We start from the raw sequence: 24,426 nt of genomic DNA, 5'->3' as shown, positions 1-24,426 counted from the left end.
AAAACGACATTTTCGAACGTAGTTCTTAATTTTAATTAGCATGAGATGGAAAGCCAAACACTTCCTTCATTGCAATTAGAGATTTCGTATATACAGTCTTAAACTTTTCCTAACACGAAAATGGTTGAATTGCTGGGATAGAAAGGCTCCAAACACAAAAAGAGAGAGAGAGAGGGAGAGAGAGATTTGGGATGTTACTTGGACGATGAGATGTCTTCTAGCTAGATGGATAAAGGGTTTATGCTAAGTGTCTGAATAATCTTTAGTGTAATCTTCTCCTGATTTTATAGTGGGGATTGGCATGAATGTAGGAAGCCTACTTTGAGATTGCGTGGATAGTTGGGCAATTAATATGTTGTTTTTAGAGAAAAATGGAAAACAAATTTAGTTGTATGATATGGATAAGGGTAATGTTATTGCACACGCTATGTGCAATTGCATGCTGCCCAAAACACAACTGAAAATGTGACCTAAAGTCACGTTTTCAGTTGTTTTAGGCAACATGCATTTGCACACAAGGTATACAACTGGTTTTTCCCTATGGAATTGAATATACCCATCCTAGACTCGAGGGCCCCTAATATGGCACTTAGTTAAAATGCAAGGGCAGTGTTAATTACACACACATCTATACACACGTAAAAAACAACTAAAATCGTGCATTGGAGAAATAATTTTAAATTAGAAATCGCACCTTCAAAGCACAATATTAGTTGTTTTGTTTTGTTTTGTAGAACTTGTTCTCCTTTTTGCTGATTATTTCAAATCAATGCATTCTTCAAAATAAAAATAAAGAACTTTTTAAGTGAAGTGAAGCACTTACAAATATGTACCGTCCTTGTAACTTGGACTTGATGGCATATGTAATGTGACAGCAGGCCTTATAATAGGTTTTGGAAAATTAGATATCTTAATTTAGTTGCCTTCTTGCAGTTGAAGGCACATTGTAATACTACCAATTCTGGTACAGTCTTAACTGGCCAAAGACTCTTTCTTTCTTTGATTTTCTATTTTAATTGTGTCTTAATTTACACTATACTCTCTGCCCCAACCTTATATATATAGGAAGCTACATACATAAGTCTTTCACAACCAAAATCTCAATTGCTTTTATCTCCCTAATCCTTTAGAACTCCTTTATTTGATTCAAAGCTTCCAGATGGCTTCCCCCATTCTCTTCTTCGGACTTCTAGCTTTCTTTTTCCTTGCTGCATTGGCATCTGATCCTAGCCCTCTCCAAGATTTCTGTGTTGCAGATACAAATAGTCCAGGTACAATATGAGCCTTAAACCTGTATACTTCTACTGAAAATTTCACCCTATAAGGTTAATAGTAGTAGCTCCGTAAATATTTGTTCAAACTCTTTTTCACCCGCTCACACCACGATATTCACAATTGTACACATAATGTATGCATTTTTAAAAAAGTAATGACAGTGACACACTACTTGTTATATACTCACCTTACACACACTACCACATAAATTAAAATCATGATTTTAAAACATAATTTCAAAATAAAGTGTGTATGTAGTGTGCAATAATAAGTAGTATTTAATAAAAGATTCTCTGATATAAAAGTTTAAAACATAGAAAAGGAACATATACAACCATGTGAAATAAGTTGTGTGAGAAAAATCATTATCTTTAAATAGTATGGCTTTCATGTTTCTTATTTGCAAATGTGGTGGTTGGTGGCAGTGCTCCTAAATGGTTTGGCTTGCAAGGATCCTAAGACGGTTGAAGCCAATGATTTTTCAAGCAGTGGACTTCATATAGCAGGCAACACATCAAACCCTGAAGGGTTAAGCGTGGCCTCTGCACAAATACCAGGACTTAACACTCTTGGAATTTCCCTCCTCCGTTTTGACTACGCACCAGGGGGTATCAACGCTCCCCACATTCACCCTCGTGCCACCGAAATCTTAACAGTCTTGGAAGGTAGCCTTGAAGTTGGGTTTGTTACATCTACTCCTCCAAACCGTCTTATCACAAAGGTGCTACAGAAGGGTGATGTGTTCGTATTCCCAATTGGTCTCATCCACTATCAAAGAAATGTTGGTAAAACAAGTGCCGCCGCCATTGCTGCTGCAAGCAGTCAAAACCCTGGTTTTATCCCAATTGCCAATTCAGTGTTTGGGTCCAAGCCTGACATTCCTAGTGACGTTTTAGCTAAGGCCTTCCAGGTGGATAAAAATGTTGTCAACCATATCCGGTCTAAGTTCTAGACAAGCTATGATTATTTTATTTCATTAATTTAGGGTACGTTTAGTACACTGAATGGAGATTACGACAGAAATTGTAATCTTTATTATTAGGAATAAAATGTGTTGTAATGTAATAACTAAACTTATTCATTAGTTTGGTTGTTAGTTATAACATTAGACTGAAACTTAACATTTATTTTAGGAAATTTCTTACTCATACAATTATATCTCCTTAAAAATTGTTATTTTTAAATTTAAGAGAGATATGTGTTATTTTTTATGATTTTTTATTTTTATAATTGTTAGATATATATATATATATATATATATGGAAAGTTTATTCACTTGGAAATATATTAAAATTTGAAATTATTGCACTTACTAAGGAATAGCTAATACAATCTTTTAAAGATGAATAGTTATTCCTCATTTTGAAGAATAGCTATTCATAAGGAATGATTATTTCTTGTAATAAAAACATAATTAAACTAAAAAATAACTAAACCATAGGAATAACTATTACATTACAGAACCTATATTACAGTCTACCAAACATGCCATTAATTAATGATAAAGAACCTACTCCTCTCCACATTCTGTTCGAGTGTGTCAATTTGTTATTTTACAACCTCATTGGAAGTTTGTACGCATTGTTTTGCTGTTTCTATGTTATATTTGTAATTTTATTATTATGATACTTTAGGTTTCCTTTTCGATTTTATTTAATAAAATATAGTTTTTATGAATTTTCCTCTTTTCTTTTTCTTTTTTTTTTTTTTAGAAGATTTATGTACTTTCCTTTATTCGTCTTCCATTCCATCTAGAATCCTTTGCTTCAAATTATGAACCACGTTAACAGCATTTTTTTTTTTTCATTTTTATATAATTTCCTTAAAACATTTTATTTTCACATCACAATAATTATCAAATCTGAAAGCAATAATTATGAAAATAATAAAAGTCACATGAAGAACTTCTTCAAATGAAGAAATTGTTACGGTAGCTAGTTCAGACACAAGGTACAAGCCTCCAATTATTCGCATATATAAGAGGAGGAAAAAACAAAAGACAGCCCAACCTATAACCTTATGAATGGAGCCTAATAGTAATTGGGCATGAAGATTAAGCAAACCTAAACATTTAATAATCAGGGGTTCTTAATACACTTCGTTGTTTGCTATTTAAGCACATTTTTTTTTTTTTATTGTAAAAGAGTTTCGTTTATTTTGATCATAAGATTAAATGTGTATTTCTCTTACACTGGTGCCAACTATAGTTTTGTTTAGTGCTAACTCTAAGCAACCCTTAGGTGCTTACTCCTAAGATTTATCCTTTGTTTTGCAAATGTTTAATTTTCCCATTGATATTGTGTTGTTGTCCTTCGTTAGTAGTCTACTTACAAAACCTTTGTAACTAGACATCTTTGTATCCTCAACAAATGATCCACTTGCCTTCCTATCATAGGGATCCCCTAACTCTGGATTTCTTCTACATAAACTTTTTCCACAAACAATCCTCATCTGCAACAACCTGGACTTTTGGTGTTCCAAAGAGCTCTCTAGAAGTTTTCTGACCAATGAACTTACTGGCAGAGGATTGTAGTTTTTTTCTGGTTTGGATGAAGAACACTTACAATCTTTTAATCTCACATATAAAGTTCAAGGTTTGATTCTTGATATGCTCTTGTTTGGCAGCCTCTCTCGAAAAAAAAAAAAGTTTTTATAGAAAAAAATGGGTTAAATTAAAGGCACAACAAATAGGTTTATTATTCACGCAATTCACTCGAGCGAATGTCAAGCAAAGGTCTCGCAAACATCCTGTTCAACTTTTAGTCAACGAAGTTTGTACAAGGTCTCGTAAACTTTATATCTAAGGCTCTAACATTCACTTGAGCGATAATGATTTCACTTGATTGTGTCTTCTGAAACTTGAATTTTTCAATTTTCTTCTAGACTCAACTCAATGTTCTTTTTGTGACGATTTTATGGAAAAACATCACAAAACAACAAATCAATGAAATACAAAGTAACTTTATAACTCACTGAAAAAGAATTAGGACTACTTTCTATCACATGAGACTTGAAACATGCCTTCTTAAAATATGAACAAATACATTAAACTCATAGAGAACATGTATGGAAAAAAAATGACCAGCATAAAATAAGCCTTAGATACATAAGATTGTATTCAAAAACACGGGAAATTATTGTGTACTTCCGGAGTACCATAAGTGCGTACTCCCTTCTCTCACATAAATGGTGGATTCCACTAATTAAATTAATGGTGGGACCCACTATTTATGTGAGAGAAGGGAGTACGCATTTATGGTACTCCGGGAGTACCTAATAATTTTCTTCAAAACACATGAAATTAAGAAAATTAGCATCAACTCACAATACTACTTCCCCTTTTAAAACGAAATGACAAAGAAGATGAAGTGTTTAAGTTCTTACTCTTAAGCAAACAAATTTAGGACTCCCCCTTAGTATTGACCCTCTCTATGCTTTCTTTTCTATGGGAAAAATCTTTTTGATTTCAAAATAAACTTTTATAAAACTATTTTTAGGAAAAATTTTGGAAATAAGAAAATATCCTGAAAGCAATGAGAGTTCACAATGAATGGTAAATAATACTCTCTTTCACTATATGCATATTGAAGCTCATGTGACTCAAGTAGATATGCATGGAGACACATCCAATTATAGTTATTTACGACTATGCATTATAGCTTTCAATGATATATAGTTCATACATGCAAATTAATTTTATTATTATAAATCTGTCTCTTTTTTATTTTCTTTAATAAAATATGATTAGATTCTATAAGGATCCTAAGTTAAAAATCATTACATACCATCTCATAACATTACGCCACATTTGAAATTTTCAAAGAAAAGCATTGGGAATTTGGGTTTAATACCGAAAATCATGGTTCCAATTACCATATTCAACTAATATAATAAAAATATTAAATAAAGAAAAAAAAAAAGTTGAGAAGCCCAAAAGATTTTGTTGGAGACTGGGTCAAAGTCAAACTACTAAAGTTGTCCAGATACAATTAATCCCCTGGTTAGTAATTTAGGGTCTAAATCTTCAATGAGAGAGAGAGAGAGGGGTAAAACTTAGGGAAAGTTCAATTAGAATTCAATTTTGCATTATATATCTAAAGAGAGAGAGAGAGGTAAAACTTAGAGAAAGTTCAATTAGAATTCAATTTTGCATTATATATCTAAATTTATATGAGAACCACACCATAATTATCAACTTGAGTTTGTGTCATTTGTCCACTTAAATTTTTTTAATATTTATGTCAAGTGACTTAATAAGTGCAAAATACTTAGAATTTAATATTAATGAACTATAAAATATTTTAAAAAAATCAATCACATATCCTCAATAAAAATAACCATAGGACAAAGATCACCACTCCTTCTATCTTATTTAAAATTATAATAAAAAAATTATCATAAGTAGTATTAAATTTAGATAAAAATTTTAATATGTGACTAATTATGTTTACTTTTTAAAAAATTGACTAATTATTATATTTTTATGATAAAAATTGTGTTTAATTTTAAATGCATATATATGCATGCATGTGTTACATGCTTTTTTTTTTAATAATTTGACTAATTATTTATATTTTTATAATAAAATTTGTATTTAATTTTAAATTCATCCATGCATTTGCATGGGTTACATGCTATTTTATATATATTAATAGATAAAGCTAAGAGAAAATCAAATTAGGTTTTAAATTTGATTCCAATTATTGTCTAATTATACACCACGTGTCTTTTTTTTTTTTTTTTTTTTTTTCTGTTCTAGGGTAAGCTAATTGATTGTGCAAAAGACTAATTGGTTTTCTTAATATAAAATAACATCATTCAAACTTGAAAAAAAAAAAAAAAAAAAAAAAAAAAAAAAAAAAAAAAGGAAGTAAACACATGCATATATCCAAAAGAAATTAAAATAAAATAAAATAAGAGAGAGAGAGAGAGAGAGAGAGAGAGAGAGAGAGAGAGAGAGAATAATTTGAATCCATATATGTGTGTAATTGTAAATTTTTTTAAATTTTATCATGCATATGCACCGATTATACACTAGTCTATATATATAATAATAGGTGAAGTTGAAAGAAACTCAAATTAGAATTTCAAATCAAAATTCCAATTTTGTGTCATGTGTCTTGAATTATTTATTCTTAAAGAGTATTATTTCGAAATTTTATAGTCAAATATGCGATCACATCATAAATATTCATCCAAGTAAGTTATTAAATAAAAAAACTAAAACGTCTAAAATAAATTAATCGTAAAAATAAATAAATAAAGTGCTTCACTATAATAATAAAAAAATATATATATATATATATATATATATTTTGACAATTTACATTTTATACCTAATAATATCCATACAAAATTTTATAAAGGGTTAACAAAATATAAAAATGACTATTAATAGTATTTAAATTATATATATATGAATTATATTATGCGTCTTATTATATATTTTTAAGTATATTCATACATATGCATAGGGTTACAAACTAGTATATATTAATAGGTAAAGCTTAGAATAAAATTCAATTAGATTTTAATTGGATTTTTAATTTTGTGCAACGTGTCTCATTTAATTTTTAATTTTTTGCCAAGTGAATTACTGAGTATAAAAATTGAAGAGTTCAAATCCAATTAGATTCTAAATTGGATTTCAATTGGAGTCTAATTTTCTGCCATGTGTCCATCTAAATTTTTTTTTTTGTAGCAAGTGAATTATTGAGTACAAAAACCAAAGAATCTAAATCCAATTAAATTCTAAATCATATATATAATGAGAAATTATTACATATTTTAAAAATGTATGGTTTAAAAAAATGTAAGATAATACCATGCATAATTTGAACCTCTTCTAAAAAAAAGTAAAATTTGAACCATATAATTGTAATTGTTTTTAATTTTATCCATGCATATGCATGAGGCTAAACATTAGTATATATTAAAGTAGAACATCCAAATATTACAATAATTGCACAATAAGCTGTCAATATCATTGGTTCAATACCTATTTAACGCTTTAAGACTTAGTAGGGTGTTGTGAAATTTTAAAGTACTCGCAAGTGTACAAACCATACCGAAGTATAGTTTGACAAGAACGAGATCAAACCCACAGGGACTTAAATGAACGTAGAAAAATTTATCAAATCTTAACCAAATTAATCCTAATCTAGTTTAATAAAAATTGGTTGTTTGAAATTAAATATACTAAGCAAAGATGTAATATGAAGCAGTAAAGAAATGAAAACAATCTAGAGAAAGGAATTAAGGTTTTGGAATCCGGCTTGTTAATTCATATTAGCATATATTTACGATCATTAATTTTTCCCAACCACTACATGATAATCTAAAAATCAATCTTACTACCATGGAGAATATTATCATTAAAACTTCTATTTAAATATTTAAAGCATGCTCTTCTTCGCTTTCGAGGATAAAAATCAAATCATCAATTATATCTATAGCCAAACAAATCACAAGAGATATCCAATTTTAAAATCAAGAAATAAAAAACTAAGCATTCAATTAATTAAGGCAAATCCTAAATCATGAGAAAAACATGATTGAACTCATATCTAAAATCCTATCTTAGTCAATTGATATGAAGCAAAAACAATTTAAATCATTAAAGAACAACTATCGTGGGAAAAATCAAATCACATAATTATTATTGATAATCCTTAATAAGGTTTCATCCTCGATCCTAATTTTAAATTTAGCTACTCTTGGTAATTTAAATAAAACACAAGAATAAAATACTAAACATTAAACTAGACAAATAAAATAGAGAAAGAAATAATCACAATGCTATCATGGAGAAAAGCTATAGAGAAGCCACATGTGGCACTACCTCTTGCTCCAATTTTTTGTTTTGCATCCCAACCCTAACACTAGCTTCCTCTAAATTTTGCCCTAAAGAGCCTTTAAATAGATTAAGAAATCTTATTGCAAGTTGAATTCTCGTTTGAAGAAAATCGAAAATTTTTAGGCTTCACTTAACCGATGGTTTTGGCCCATTTAAGATCAGAATTTGGACTTGTGGTAAACACAAAGTTGTAGCCCTTTAAGTTAACTTTCCAAGCCAACTTGAATCATCTCGATTGGACATCTAAGCCAAAAGTTATGCCAAACATACTAACTGATGGGCAAGCTGGAATCCTAATCTGAATTGGACTTAGATTTGGTGCAAATTTCCTTTGATTCCTTGCTCCAATTGGATTTAAATTTAATTGGGTTGGCCTTCTTTAACTTCATCATGGCCCCTGTAAAAGTAAAGTCTATTAGCTATCTTCTTTGCACAAATCCATTTATTTAATCTCATTCTCCTACAAAAGAAAAATTCACGCGATAAAATTCAATTAAGCACAAAATTGATTATTCAGCATTATTCAAAAACCAAATATAAAATACATGAATTTTCTCAAAATAAATATGATAATGCTTTCTAATAATGATATAAATGTGCAAAATTAAGCTATTATCAATGCATATCATAGGGTATGGAACTAAAATGTCTTATGGAAATTATATCAAAAAGAAAAACGACATTTTCGAACGTAGTTCTTAATTTTAATTAGCATGAGATGGAAAGCCAAACACTTCCTTCATTGCAATTAGAGATTTCGTATATACAGTCTTAAACTTTTCCTAACACGAAAATGGTTGAATTGCTGGGATAGAAAGGCTCCAAACACAAAAAGAGAGAGAGAGAGGGAGAGAGAGATTTGGGATGTTACTTGGACGATGAGATGTCTTCTAGCTAGATGGATAAAGGGTTTATGCTAAGTGTCTGAATAATCTTTAGTGTAATCTTCTCCTGATTTTATAGTGGGGATTGGCATGAATGTAGGAAGCCTACTTTGAGATTGCGTGGATAGTTGGGCAATTAATATGTTGTTTTTAGAGAAAAATGGAAAACAAATTTAGTTGTATGATATGGATAAGGGTAATGTTATTGCACACGCTATGTGCAATTGCATGCTGCCCAAAACACAACTGAAAATGTGACCTAAAGTCACGTTTTCAGTTGTTTTAGGCAACATGCATTTGCACACAAGGTATACAACTGGTTTTTCCCTATGGAATTGAATATACCCATCCTAGACTCGAGGGCCCCTAATATGGCACTTAGTTAAAATGCAAGGGCAGTGTTAATTACACACACATCTATACACACGTAAAAAACAACTAAAATCGTGCATTGGAGAAATAATTTTAAATTAGAAATCGCACCTTCAAAGCACAATATTAGTTGTTTTGTTTTGTTTTGTAGAACTTGTTCTCCTTTTTGCTGATTATTTCAAATCAATGCATTCTTCAAAATAAAAATAAAGAACTTTTTAAGTGAAGTGAAGCACTTACAAATATGTACCGTCCTTGTAACTTGGACTTGATGGCATATGTAATGTGACAGCAGGCCTTATAATAGGTTTTGGAAAATTAGATATCTTAATTTAGTTGCCTTCTTGCAGTTGAAGGCACATTGTAATACTACCAATTCTGGTACAGTCTTAACTGGCCAAAGACTCTTTCTTTCTTTGATTTTCTATTTTAATTGTGTCTTAATTTACACTATACTCTCTGCCCCAACCTTATATATATAGGAAGCTACATACATAAGTCTTTCACAACCAAAATCTCAATTGCTTTTATCTCCCTAATCCTTTAGAACTCCTTTATTTGATTCAAAGCTTCCAGATGGCTTCCCCCATTCTCTTCTTCGGACTTCTAGCTTTCTTTTTCCTTGCTGCATTGGCATCTGATCCTAGCCCTCTCCAAGATTTCTGTGTTGCAGATACAAATAGTCCAGGTACAATATGAGCCTTAAACCTGTATACTTCTACTGAAAATTTCACCCTATAAGGTTAATAGTAGTAGCTCCGTAAATATTTGTTCAAACTCTTTTTCACCCGCTCACACCACGATATTCACAATTGTACACATAATGTATGCATTTTTAAAAAAGTAATGACAGTGACACACTACTTGTTATATACTCACCTTACACACACTACCACATAAATTAAAATCATGATTTTAAAACATAATTTCAAAATAAAGTGTGTATGTAGTGTGCAATAATAAGTAGTATTTAATAAAAGATTCTCTGATATAAAAGTTTAAAACATAGAAAAGGAACATATACAACCATGTGAAATAAGTTGTGTGAGAAAAATCATTATCTTTAAATAGTATGGCTTTCATGTTTCTTATTTGCAAATGTGGTGGTTGGTGGCAGTGCTCCTAAATGGTTTGGCTTGCAAGGATCCTAAGACGGTTGAAGCCAATGATTTTTCAAGCAGTGGACTTCATATAGCAGGCAACACATCAAACCCTGAAGGGTTAAGCGTGGCCTCTGCACAAATACCAGGACTTAACACTCTTGGAATTTCCCTCCTCCGTTTTGACTACGCACCAGGGGGTATCAACGCTCCCCACATTCACCCTCGTGCCACCGAAATCTTAACAGTCTTGGAAGGTAGCCTTGAAGTTGGGTTTGTTACATCTACTCCTCCAAACCGTCTTATCACAAAGGTGCTACAGAAGGGTGATGTGTTCGTATTCCCAATTGGTCTCATCCACTATCAAAGAAATGTTGGTAAAACAAGTGCCGCCGCCATTGCTGCTGCAAGCAGTCAAAACCCTGGTTTTATCCCAATTGCCAATTCAGTGTTTGGGTCCAAGCCTGACATTCCTAGTGACGTTTTAGCTAAGGCCTTCCAGGTGGATAAAAATGTTGTCAACCATATCCGGTCTAAGTTCTAGACAAGCTATGATTATTTTATTTCATTAATTTAGGGTACGTTTAGTACACTGAATGGAGATTACGACAGAAATTGTAATCTTTATTATTAGGAATAAAATGTGTTGTAATGTAATAACTAAACTTATTCATTAGTTTGGTTGTTAGTTATAACATTAGACTGAAACTTAACATTTATTTTAGGAAATTTCTTACTCATACAATTATATCTCCTTAAAAATTGTTATTTTTAAATTTAAGAGAGATATGTGTTATTTTTTATGATTTTTTATTTTTATAATTGTTAGATATATATATATATATATATATATGGAAAGTTTATTCACTTGGAAATATATTAAAATTTGAAATTATTGCACTTACTAAGGAATAGCTAATACAATCTTTTAAAGATGAATAGTTATTCCTCATTTTGAAGAATAGCTATTCATAAGGAATGATTATTTCTTGTAATAAAAACATAATTAAACTAAAAAATAACTAAACCATAGGAATAACTATTACATTACAGAACCTATATTACAGTCTACCAAACATGCCATTAATTAATGATAAAGAACCTACTCCTCTCCACATTCTGTTCGAGTGTGTCAATTTGTTATTTTACAACCTCATTGGAAGTTTGTACGCATTGTTTTGCTGTTTCTATGTTATATTTGTAATTTTATTATTATGATACTTTAGGTTTCCTTTTCGATTTTATTTAATAAAATATAGTTTTTATGAATTTTCCTCTTTTCTTTTTCTTTTTTTTTTTTTTAGAAGATTTATGTACTTTCCTTTATTCGTCTTCCATTCCATCTAGAATCCTTTGCTTCAAATTATGAACCACGTTAACAGCATTTTTTTTTTTTCATTTTTATATAATTTCCTTAAAACATTTTATTTTCACATCACAATAATTATCAAATCTGAAAGCAATAATTATGAAAATAATAAAAGTCACATGAAGAACTTCTTCAAATGAAGAAATTGTTACGGTAGCTAGTTCAGACACAAGGTACAAGCCTCCAATTATTCGCATATATAAGAGGAGGAAAAAACAAAAGACAGCCCAACCTATAACCTTATGAATGGAGCCTAATAGTAATTGGGCATGAAGATTAAGCAAACCTAAACATTTAATAATCAGGGGTTCTTAATACACTTCGTTGTTTGCTATTTAAGCACATTTTTTTTTTTTTATTGTAAAAGAGTTTCGTTTATTTTGATCATAAGATTAAATGTGTATTTCTCTTACACTGGTGCCAACTATAGTTTTGTTTAGTGCTAACTCTAAGCAACCCTTAGGTGCTTACTCCTAAGATTTATCCTTTGTTTTGCAAATGTTTAATTTTCCCATTGATATTGTGTTGTTGTCCTTCGTTAGTAGTCTACTTACAAAACCTTTGTAACTAGACATCTTTGTATCCTCAACAAATGATCCACTTGCCTTCCTATCATAGGGATCCCCTAACTCTGGATTTCTTCTACATAAACTTTTTCCACAAACAATCCTCATCTGCAACAACCTGGACTTTTGGTGTTCCAAAGAGCTCTCTAGAAGTTTTCTGACCAATGAACTTACTGGCAGAGGATTGTAGTTTTTTTCTGGTTTGGATGAAGAACACTTACAATCTTTTAATCTCACATATAAAGTTCAAGGTTTGATTCTTGATATGCTCTTGTTTGGCAGCCTCTCTCGAAAAAAAAAAAAGTTTTTATAGAAAAAAATGGGTTAAATTAAAGGCACAACAAATAGGTTTATTATTCACGCAATTCACTCGAGCGAATGTCAAGCAAAGGTCTCGCAAACATCCTGTTCAACTTTTAGTCAACGAAGTTTGTACAAGGTCTCGTAAACTTTATATCTAAGGCTCTAACATTCACTTGAGCGATAATGATTTCACTTGATTGTGTCTTCTGAAACTTGAATTTTTCAATTTTCTTCTAGACTCAACTCAATGTTCTTTTTGTGACGATTTTATGGAAAAACATCACAAAACAACAAATCAATGAAATACAAAGTAACTTTATAACTCACTGAAAAAGAATTAGGACTACTTTCTATCACATGAGACTTGAAACATGCCTTCTTAAAATATGAACAAATACATTAAACTCATAGAGAACATGTATGGAAAAAAAATGACCAGCATAAAATAAGCCTTAGATACATAAGATTGTATTCAAAAACACGGGAAATTATTGTGTACTTCCGGAGTACCATAAGTGCGTACTCCCTTCTCTCACATAAATGGTGGATTCCACTAATTAAATTAATGGTGGGACCCACTATTTATGTGAGAGAAGGGAGTACGCATTTATGGTACTCCGGGAGTACCTAATAATTTTCTTCAAAACACATGAAATTAAGAAAATTAGCATCAACTCACAATACTACTTCCCCTTTTAAAACGAAATGACAAAGAAGATGAAGTGTTTAAGTTCTTACTCTTAAGCAAACAAATTTAGGACTCCCCCTTAGTATTGACCCTCTCTATGCTTTCTTTTCTATGGGAAAAATCTTTTTGATTTCAAAATAAACTTTTATAAAACTATTTTTAGGAAAAATTTTGGAAATAAGAAAATATCCTGAAAGCAATGAGAGTTCACAATGAATGGTAAATAATACTCTCTTTCACTATATGCATATTGAAGCTCATGTGACTCAAGTAGATATGCATGGAGACACATCCAATTATAGTTATTTACGACTATGCATTATAGCTTTCAATGATATATAGTTCATACATGCAAATTAATTTTATTATTATAAATCTGTCTCTTTTTTATTTTCTTTAATAAAATATGATTAGATTCTATAAGGATCCTAAGTTAAAAATCATTACATACCATCTCATAACATTACGCCACATTTGAAATTTTCAAAGAAAAGCATTGGGAATTTGGGTTTAATACCGAAAATCATGGTTCCAATTACCATATTCAACTAATATAATAAAAATATTAAATAAAGAAAAAAAAAAAGTTGAGAAGCCCAAAAGATTTTGTTGGAGACTGGGTCAAAGTCAAACTACTAAAGTTGTCCAGATACAATTAATCCCCTGGTTAGTAATTTAGGGTCTAAATCTTCAATGAGAGAGAGAGAGAGGGGTAAAACTTAGGGAAAGTTCAATTAGAATTCAATTTTGCATTATATATCTAAAGAGAGAGAGAGAGGTAAAACTTAGAGAAAGTTCAATTAGAATTCAATTTTGCATTATATATCTAAATTTATATGAGAACCACACCATAATTATCAACTTGAGTTTGTGTCATTTGTCCACTTAAATTTTTTTAATATTTATGTCAAGTGACTTAATAAGTGCAAAATACTTAGAATTTAATATTAATGAACTATAAAATATTTTAAAAAAATCAATCACATATCCTCAATAAAAATAACCATAGGACAAAGATCACCACTCCTTCTATCTTATTTAAAATTATAATAAAAAAATTATCATAAGTAGTATTAAATTTAGATAAAAATTTTAATATGTGACTAATTATGTTTACTTTTTAAAAAATTGACTAATTATTATATTTTTATGATAAAAATTGTGTTTAATTTTAAATGCATATATATGCATGCATGTGTTACATGCTTTTTTTTTTAATAATTTGACTAATTATTTATATTTTTATAATAAAATTTGTATTTAATTTTAAATTCATCCATGCATTTGCATGGGTTACATGCTATTTTATATATATTAATAGATAAAGCTAAGAGAAAATCAAATTAGGTTTTAAATTTGATTCCAATTATTGTCTAATTATACACCACGTGTCTTTTTTTTTTTTTTTTTTTTTTCTAGGTAAGCTAATGAGGTGCAAAAGACGAATGGTCAATATAAAATAAATCATCAAAACTCGAAAAAAAAAAAAAAAAAAAAAAAAAAAAAAAAAAAAAGTAAAAGTAAACACATGCATATATCCAAAAGAAATTAAAATAAAATAAAATAAGAGAGAGAGAGAGAGAGAGAGAGAATAATTTGAATCCATATATGTGTGTAATTGTAAATTTTTTTAAATTTTATCATGCATATGCACCGATTATACACTAGTCTATATATATAATAATAGGTGAAGTTGAAAGAAACTCAAATTAGAATTTCAAATCAAAATTCCAATTTTGTGTCATGTGTCTTGAATTATTTATTCTTAAAGAGTATTATTTCGAAATTTTATAATCAAATATGCGATCACATCATAAATATTCATCCAAGTAAGTTATTAAATAAAAAAACTAAAACGTCTAAAATAAATTAATCGTAAAAATAAATAAATAAAGTGCTTCACTATAATAATAAAAATATATATATATATATATATATATATATTTTGACAATTTACATTTTATACCTAATAATATCCATACAAAATTTTATAAAGAGTTAACAAAATATAAAAATGACTATTAATAGTATTTAAATTATATATATATGAATTATATTATGCGTCTTATTATATATTTTTAAGTATATTCATACATCTGCATAGGGTTACAAGCTAGTATATATTAATAGGTAAAGCTTAGAATAAAATTCAATTAGATTTTAATTGGATTTTTAATTTTGTGCCACGTGTCTCATTTAATTTTTAATTTTTTGCCAAGTGAATTACTGAATATAAAAATTGAAGAGTTCAAATCCAATTAGATTCTAAATTGGATTTCAATTGGAGTCTAATTTTCTGCCATGTGTCCATCTAAATTTTTTTTTTTGTAGCAAGTGAATTATTGAGTACAAAAACCAAAGAATCTAAATCCAATTAAATTCTAAATCATATATATAATGAGAAATTATTACATATTTTAAAAATGTATGGTTTAAAAAAATGTAAGATAATACCATGCATAATTTGAACCTCTTCTAAAAAAAAAGTAAAATTTGAACCATATAATTGTAATTGTTTTTAATTTTATCCATGCATATGCATGAGGCTAAACATTAGTATATATTAAAGTAGAACATCCAAATATTACAATAATTGCACAATAAGCTGTCAATATCATTGGTTCAATACCTATTTAACGCTTTAAGACTTAGTAGGGTGTTGTGAAATTTTAAAGTACTCGCAAGTGTACAAACCATACCAAAGTATAGTTTGACAAGAACGAGATCAAACCCACAGGGACTTAAATGAACGTAGAAAAATTTATCAAATCTTAACCAAATTAATCCTAATCTAGTTTAATAAAAATTGGTTGTTTGAAATTAAATATACTAAGCAAAGATGTAATATGAAGCAGTAAAGAAATGAAAAGAATCTAGAGAAAGGAATTAAGGTTTTGGAATCCGGCTTGTTAATTCATATTAGCATATATTTACGATCATTAATTTTTCCCAACCACTACATGATAATCTAAAAATCAATCTTACTACCATGGAGAATATTATCATTAAAACTTCTATTTAAATATCTAAAGCATGCTCTTCTTCGCTTTCGAGGATTAAAATCAAATCATCAATTATATCTATAGCCAAACAAATCACAAGAGATATCCAATTTTAAAATCAAGAAATAAAAAACTAAGCATTCAATTAATTAAGGCAAATCCTAAATCATGAGAAAAACATGATTGAACTCATATCTAAAATCCTATCTTAGTCAATTGATATGAAGCAAAAACAATTTAAATCATTAAAGAACAACTATCGTGGGAAAAATCAAATCACATAATTATTATTGATAATCCTTAATAAGGTTTCATCCTCGATCCTAATTTTAAATTTAGCTACTCTTGGTAATTTAAATAAAACACAAGAATAAAATACTAAACATTAAACTAGACAAATAAAATAGAGAAAGAAATAATCACAATGCTATCATGGAGAAAAGCTATAGAGAAGCCACATGTGGCACTACCTCTTGCTCCAATTTTTTGTTTTGCATCCCAACCCTAACACTAGCTTCCTCTAAATTTTGCCCTAAAGAGCCTTTAAATAGATTAAGAAATCTTATTGCAAGTTGAATTCCTGTTTGAAGAAAATCGAAAATTTTTAGGCTTCACTTAACCGATGATTTTGGCCCATTTAAGATCAGAATTTGGACTTGTGGTAAACACAAAGTTGTAGCCCTTTAAGTTAACTTTCCAAGCCAACTTGAATCATCTCGATTGGACATCTAAGCCAAAAGTTATGCCAAACATACTAACTGATGGGCAAGCTGGAATCCTAATCTGAATTGGACTTGGATTTGGTGCAAATTTCCTTTGATTCCTTGCTCCAATTGGATTTAAATTTAATTGGGTTGGCCTTCTTTAACTTCATCATGGCCCCTGTAAAAGTAAAGTCTATTAGCTATCTTCTTTGCACAAATCCATTTATTTAATCTCATTCTCCTACAAAAGAAAAATTCACGCGATAAAATTCAATTAAGCACAAAATTGATTATTCAGCATTATTCAAAAACCAAATATAAAATACATGAATTTTCTCAAAATAAATATGATAATGCTTTCTAATAATGATATAAATGTGCAAAATTAAGCTATTATCAATGCATATCATAGGGTATGGAACTAAAATGTCTTATGGAAATTATATCAAAAAGAAAAACGACATTTTCGAACGTAGTTCTTAATTTTAATTAGCATGAGATGGAAAGCCAAACACTTCCTTCATTGCAATTAGAGATTTCGTATATACAGTCTTAAACTTTTCCTAACACGAAAATGGTTGAATTGCTGGGATAGAAAGGCTCCAAACACAAAAAGAGAGAGAGAGAGGGAGAGAGAGATTTGGGATGTTACTTGGACGATGAGATGTCTTCTAGCTAGATGGATAAAGGGTTTATGCTAAGTGTCTGAATAATCTTTAGTGTAATCTTCTCCTGATTTTATAGTGGGGATTGGCATGAATGTAGGAAGCCTACTTTGAGATTGCGTGGATAGTTGGGCAATTAATATGTTGTTTTTAGAGAAAAATGGAAAACAAATTTAGTTGTATGATATGGATAAGGGTAATGTTATTGCACACGCTATGTGCAATTGCATGCTGCCCAAAACACAACTGAAAATGTGACCTAAAGTCACGTTTTCAGTTGTTTTAGGCAACATGCATTTGCACACAAGGTATACAACTGGTTTTTCCCTATGGAATTGAATATACCCATCCTAGACTTGAGGGCCCCTAATATGGCACTTAGTTAAAATGCAAGGGCAGTGTTAATTACACACACATCTATACACACGTAAAAAAACAACTAAAATCGTGCATTGGAGAAATAATTTTAAATTAGAAATCGCACCTTCAAAGCACAATATTAGTTGTTTTGTTTTGTTTTGTAGAACTTGTTCTCCTTTTTGCTGATTATTTCAAATCAATGCATTCTTCAAAATAAAAATAAAGAACTTTTTAAGTGAAGTGAAGCACTTACAAATATGTACCGTCCTTGTAACTTGGACTTGATGGCATATGTAATGTGACAGCAGGCCTTATAATGGGTTTTGGAAAATTAGATATCTTAATTTAGTTGCCTTCTTGCAGTTGCAGGCACATTGTAATACTACCAATTCTGGTACAGTCTTAACTGGCCAAAGACTCTTTCTTTCTTTGATTTTCTATTTTAATTGTGTCTTAATTTACACTATACTCTCTGCCCCCACCTTATATATATAGGAAGCTACATACATAAGTCTTTCACAACCAAAATCTCAATTGCTTTTATCTCCCTAATCCTTTAGAACTCCTTTATTTGATTCAAAGCTTCCAGATGGCTTCCCCCATTCTCTTCTTCGGACTTCTAGCTTTCTTTTTCCTTGCTGCATTGGCATCTGATCCTAGCCCTCTCCAAGATTTCTGTGTTGCAGATACAAATAGTCCAGGTACAATATGAGCCTTAAACCTGTATACTTCTACTGAAAATTTCACCCTATAAGGTTAATAGTAGTAGCTCCGTAAATATTTGTTCAAACTCTTTTTCACCCGCTCGCACCACGATATTCACAATTGTACACATAATGTATGCATTTTTAAAAAAGTAATGACAGTGACACACTACTTGTTATATACTCACCTTACACACACTACCACATAAATTAAAATCATGATTTTAAAACATAATTTCAAAATAAAGTGTGTATGTAGTGTGCAATAATAAGTAGTATTTAATAAAAGATTCTCTGATTTAAAAGTTTAAAACATAGAAAAGGAATATATACAACCATGTGAAATAAGTTGTGTGAGAAAAATCATTATCTTTAAATAGTATGGCTTTCATGTTTCTTATTTGCAAATGTGGTGGTTGGTGGCCAGTGGCGGAGCTAGGATTCTAGTTTAGGGGGGGCAAGATGAAATAAAGAGTTGAAGGCAAATAAATTTCAATTTTTTTAATTAGTATAATTAAAAAAATACTTAACTAATTTATCAAAAAATTTGATTAGCATATAAAATATAATGTAAGTGATAAGTTGTTTCTTTTTTTTTTCCCCTCGTGCATAGCATTAGATTTATTTATTTATTTTTAATTTTTTTTTAAATTGATTGTATGGCATTTTTTTTTAAATCATAAAAGTATTGATGTTTATTAATTCTATGCTATATTGTGTTTATCGTAAAAGCATTATAGAAGAATTAAAGAAAGCAACATAAAAAATTTGGCATATTGGTTGGAGATGTTGTGATAATATACCATTTTTTTAGTTCCAAGATTACATAGAGTACACATAAGAATTTTTCTCTTCATTACATTAGCCGAGTTTGAAATATTTTCAAAATAAAATTTCAGGTCAAAGCTATTATTACTAAAAATGATATTTGTAGGGGAATATAATGAGCTTCTTGGTAATCATGAGCCAAGAAAAGTACATTACAAGTGGAGCCAAAAGTCACAACCCAGTAGCACAATATTACATGCAGAGTTGCAGAATATAAACTTATAGCAAACAGAAACATACACAAAGAAAATATAGGAAGATATGTATATTAAGGGGGTATGAGTTTGGGTGAGGTCAGGGGGGGCAATTGCCCCCTCTCGACCCCCCCTAGCTCCGCCCCTGTTGGTGGCAGTGCTCCTAAATGGTTTGGCTTGCAAGGATCCTAAGACGGTTGAAGCCAATGATTTTTCAAGCAGTGGACTTCATATAGCAGGCAACACATCAAACCCTGAAGGGTTAAGCGTGGCCTCTGCACAAATACCAGGACTTAATACTCTTGGAATTTCCCTCCTCCGTTTTGACTACGCACCATGGGGTATCAACGCTCCCCACATTCACCCTCGTGCCACTGAAATCTTAACAGTCTTGGAAGGTAGCCTTGAAGTTGGGTTTGTTACATCTACTCCTCCAAACCGTCTTATCACAAAGGTGCTACAGAAGGGTGATGTGTTCGTATTCCCAATTGGTCTCATCCACTATCAAAGAAATGTTGGTAAAAAATGTGCCACCGCCATTGCTGCTGCAAGCAGTCAAAACCCTGGTTTTATCCCAATTGCCAATGCAGTGTTTGGGTCCAAGCCTGACATTCCTAGTGACGTTTTAGTTAAGGCCTTCCAGGTGGATAAAAATGTTGTCAACCATATCCGGTCTAAGTTCTAGACAAGCTATGATTATTTTATTTCATTAATTTAGGGTACGTTTAGTACACTGAATGGAGATTACAACAGAAATTGTAATCTTTATTATTAGGAATAAAATGTGTTGTAATGTAATAACTAAATTTATTCATTAGTTTGGTTGTGAGTTATAAAATTAAATTGAAACTTAACATTTATTTTAGGAAATTTCTTACTCATACAATTATATCTCCTTAAAATTGTTATTTTTAAATTTAAGAGAGATATATGTTATTTTTTATGATTTTTTATTTTTATAATTCTTAGATGTATATGGAAAGTTTATTTACTTGGAAATATATTAAAATTTGAAATTATTACACTTACTAAGGAATTGCTAATACAACATTTTAAAGAGGAATAGTAATTCCTCATTTTGAAGAATAGTTATTCATAAGGAATGATTATTTCTTGTAATAAAAACATAACCAAACTAAAAAATAACTAAACCATAGAAATAACTATTACATTACAGAACCTATTACAGTCTACCAAACATGTCATTAATTAATGATAAAGAACCTACTCCTCTCCACATTCTATTGATATATATATATATAGAGAGAGAGAGAGAGAGAGAGAGAGAGAGAGAGAGAGAGAGAGAGAGAGAGAGAGGGAAAAAGTTAAGAAGCCCAAAAGATTTTGTTGGAGACTGGGTCAAACTACTAAAGTTGTCGAGATACAATTAATCCTAGTTAGTTATTTAGGGTCTAAATCTAAAATTTTCAATTATATAAGAGAGAGAGAGAGAGAGAGAGAGAGAGAGAGAGAGAGAGAGAGAGAGGTAAAACTTAGAGAAAGTTCAATTAGAATTCAATTTTGCCTCATATGTCTAAATTTATGTGAGAACCACACCATAATTATCCACTTGAGTTTGTGTCATTTGTCTACTTAAGTTTTTTAATATTTGTGTCAAGTGAGTTAATAAGTGCAAAATACTAAGAATCTAATATTAATGAACTATAAAATATTTAAAAAAAAAATCAATCACATATACTCAATAAAATTACCATAGGACAAAGATCACCACTCCTTCTATCTTATTTAAAATTATAATAAAAAAATTATCATAAGTAGTATTAAATTTAGATAAAAAATTTAATATGTGACTAATTACGTTTACTTTTTAAAAAATTGACTAATTATTATATTTTTATGATAAAAATTGTGTTTAATTTTAAATGCATATATATGTATGCATGTGTTACATGCTTTTTTTTTTTTAATAATTTGACTAATTATTTATATTTTTATAATAAAATTTGTGTTTAATTTTAAATTCATGCATGCATTTGCATGGGTCACAAGCTAGTTTATATATATATTAATAGATAAAGCTAAGAGAAAATCCAATTAGGTTTTAAATTTGATTCCAATTGTTGTTTAATTTTACGCCACGTGTCTTTTTTTTTTTTTTAATTTGTGTTCTAGGTGAGCTAATGAGGTGCAAAAGAAAAATGGTCTAATATAAATAAATCATCAAAAACTGAATAAACAGAAAAACAAAAAAAAAAAAAAGAGTAAACACATGCGTATATCCAAAAGAAATTAAAATAAAATAAGAGAGAGAGAGAGAGAGAATAATTTGAATCCATATATGTGTGTCATTGTAATTTTTTTTTTAATTTTATCGTGCATATGCACCGATTATACATTAGTCTATATATATATAATAATAGGTGAAGTTGAAAGAAACTCAAATTAGAATTTCAAATCAAAATTCCAATTTTGTGTCATGTGTCTTGAATTATTTATTCTTAAAGAGTATTATTTTGTAATTTTAGAATCAAATGTGGGACCACATCATAAATATTCATCCAAGTAAGTTATTAAGTAAAAAAACTAAAAAGTCTAAAAAAAAATATTAAAAAAAAAAAAAGCGCTTCACTATAATAAAATATATATATATATATTGACAATTTACATTTTATACCTAATAATATCCATACAAAATTTTATAAAGAGTTAACAAAATATAAAAATGACTATCAATAGTATTTAAATTATATATATATATATATATATATGAATTATATTATGTATCTTATTGTATATTTTTAAATATATCCATGCATATGCATGGGGTTGCAAGTTAGTATATATTAATAGGTAAAGTTTAGAATAGAATCCAATTAGATTTTAATTGGATTTTTAATTTTGTGCCACGTGTCTCGTTTAATTTTTAATTTTTTTCCAAGTGAATTATTGAATATAAAAATCGAAGAGTCCAAATCCAATTAGATTCTAAATTGGATTTCAATTGGAGTCTAATTTTCTACCATGTGTCCATCTAAATTTTTATTTTTATAGCAAGTGAATTATTGAGTACAAAAAACCAAAGAATCTAAATCCAATTAAATTTTAAATCATATATATAATGAGAAATTATTATATATTTTTAAAATGTAAGGTTTAAAAAAATGTAAGCTAATACCATGTATAATTTGAACATCTTCTAAAAAAAGGTATAATTTGAACCATATAATTGTAATTGCTTTTAATTTTATCCATGCATATGCATGAGGCTAAACATTAGTATATATTAAAGTAGAACATCCAAATATTACAATGATTGCACAATCCAAATATTACAATGATTGCACAATAAGCTGTCAATATCATTGGTTCAATACCTATTTAACGCTTTAAGACTTAGTAGGGTGTTGTGAAATTTTAAAGTACTCGCAAGTGTACGAACCATACCGAAGTATAGTTTGACAAGAACGAGGTCGAACCCACAAGGACTTAAATGAACGTAGAAAAAATTATCAAATCTTAACCAAATTAATCCTAATCTAGTTTAATAAAAATTGGTTTTTTGAAATTAAATATACTAAGCAAATAATTAAACTAAGCAAAGATGTAATATAAAGCAGTAAAGAGATGAAAACAATCTAGAGAAAGGGAATAAGGTTTTAGAATTCGGCTTGTTGATTCATATCAACATATATTTACGATCATTAATTTTTCCCAACCACTACATGATAATCTAAAAATCAATCTTGCTACCATGGAGAATATTATCATTAAAACTTCTATTTAAATATCTAAAGCATGCTCTTCTTCGCTTTTTAGGATTAAAATCAAATTATCAATTGTATCTATAGTCAAACAAATTACAAGAGATATCCAATTTTAAAATCAAGAAATAAAAAACCAAGCATTCAATTAATTAAGGCAAATCCTAAATCACGAGAAAAACATGATTGAACTCATATCTAGAATCCTATCTTAGTCAATTGATATGAAGCAAAAACAATTTAAATCATTAAAGAACACAAAAATAAAATACTAAACATTAAACCAGACAAATAAAATAGAGAAAGAAATAGTCACAATGCTATCATGGAGAAAAGCTATAGAGAAGCCACATGTGGCACTACCTCTTGCTCCAATTTTTTTGTTTTGCATCCTAGCCCTAACACTAGCCTCCTCTGAATTTTGTCCTAAAGAACCTTTAAATAAATTAAGAAATCCTATTACAAGTTGAATTCCCGTTTAGAGAAAATCGTAAATTTTTAGGCTTCACTTAACCGACGATTTTGGCCCATTTAAGTTCAGAATTTGGACTTGTGGTAAACCACAAAGTTGTAGCCCTTTAAGTTAACTTTCCAGGCCAACTTGAATCATCTCGATTGGACATCTGTGCCAAAAGTTATGCCAACCATACTAACTGATGGGCAACCTGGAATCCTAATCCGAATTGGACTTAGATTTGGTGCAAATTTCCTTTGATTCCTTACTCCAATTGGATTTAAATTTAATTGGGTTGGCCTTCTTTAACTTCATCATAGCCCCTGTAAAAGTAAAGTCTATTAGCTATCTTCTTTGCACAAATCCACTTATTTAATTTC

General features: G+C 29.5%; 3 protein-coding genes across 3 annotated transcripts; all 3 read left to right on the top strand.

The window, feature by feature from the left end:
• Positions 1 to 1,159: 1,159 nt before the first annotated feature.
• Positions 1,160 to 2,227, top strand: LOC115973175 (putative germin-like protein 2-1). The gene is made up of 2 exons (XM_031093421.1): positions 1,160 to 1,271; positions 1,701 to 2,227. The coding sequence occupies exons 1-2, from the start codon at positions 1,160 to 1,162 to the stop codon at positions 2,225 to 2,227; spliced, it is 639 nt and encodes a 212-aa protein (XP_030949281.1).
• A 7,736-nt stretch (positions 2,228 to 9,963) lies between these two features.
• LOC115973176 (putative germin-like protein 2-1) lies at positions 9,964 to 11,031 on the top strand. Its single transcript, XM_031093422.1, has 2 exons — positions 9,964 to 10,075; positions 10,505 to 11,031. Exons 1-2 carry the CDS (start codon positions 9,964 to 9,966, stop codon positions 11,029 to 11,031), a joined length of 639 nt encoding a protein of 212 aa, XP_030949282.1.
• A 7,702-nt stretch (positions 11,032 to 18,733) lies between these two features.
• LOC115973174 (putative germin-like protein 2-1) lies at positions 18,734 to 20,555 on the top strand. Its single transcript, XM_031093420.1, has 2 exons — positions 18,734 to 18,845; positions 20,029 to 20,555. Exons 1-2 carry the CDS (start codon positions 18,734 to 18,736, stop codon positions 20,553 to 20,555), a joined length of 639 nt encoding a protein of 212 aa, XP_030949280.1.
• Positions 20,556 to 24,426: the final 3,871 nt, after the last annotated feature.

The sequence above is a fragment of the Quercus lobata genome, unplaced genomic scaffold, assembly GCF_001633185.2.
Source record: "Quercus lobata isolate SW786 unplaced genomic scaffold, ValleyOak3.0 Primary Assembly Scq3eQI_201, whole genome shotgun sequence".
Lineage (NCBI taxonomy): Eukaryota > Viridiplantae > Streptophyta > Magnoliopsida > Fagales > Fagaceae > Quercus > Quercus lobata.
Note: the sequence above shows the minus strand (reverse complement) of the source record. Positions and strands in the feature narration are given on the sequence as shown.

Bases quoted from the DNA above. Each gene is read 5' to 3' on its own strand.
- LOC115973175 (XM_031093421.1), top strand. From the start codon at position 1,160: ATGGCTTCCCCCATTCTCTTCTTCGGACTTCTAGCTTTCTTTTTCCTT. The intron at 1,272-1,700 runs GTACAATATGAG...GGTTGGTGGCAG, and splicing joins TGCAGATACAAATAGTCCAG to TGCTCCTAAATGGTTTGGCT.
- LOC115973176 (XM_031093422.1), top strand. From the start codon at position 9,964: ATGGCTTCCCCCATTCTCTTCTTCGGACTTCTAGCTTTCTTTTTCCTT. The intron at 10,076-10,504 runs GTACAATATGAG...GGTTGGTGGCAG, and splicing joins TGCAGATACAAATAGTCCAG to TGCTCCTAAATGGTTTGGCT.
- LOC115973174 (XM_031093420.1), top strand. From the start codon at position 18,734: ATGGCTTCCCCCATTCTCTTCTTCGGACTTCTAGCTTTCTTTTTCCTT. The intron at 18,846-20,028 runs GTACAATATGAG...TGTTGGTGGCAG, and splicing joins TGCAGATACAAATAGTCCAG to TGCTCCTAAATGGTTTGGCT.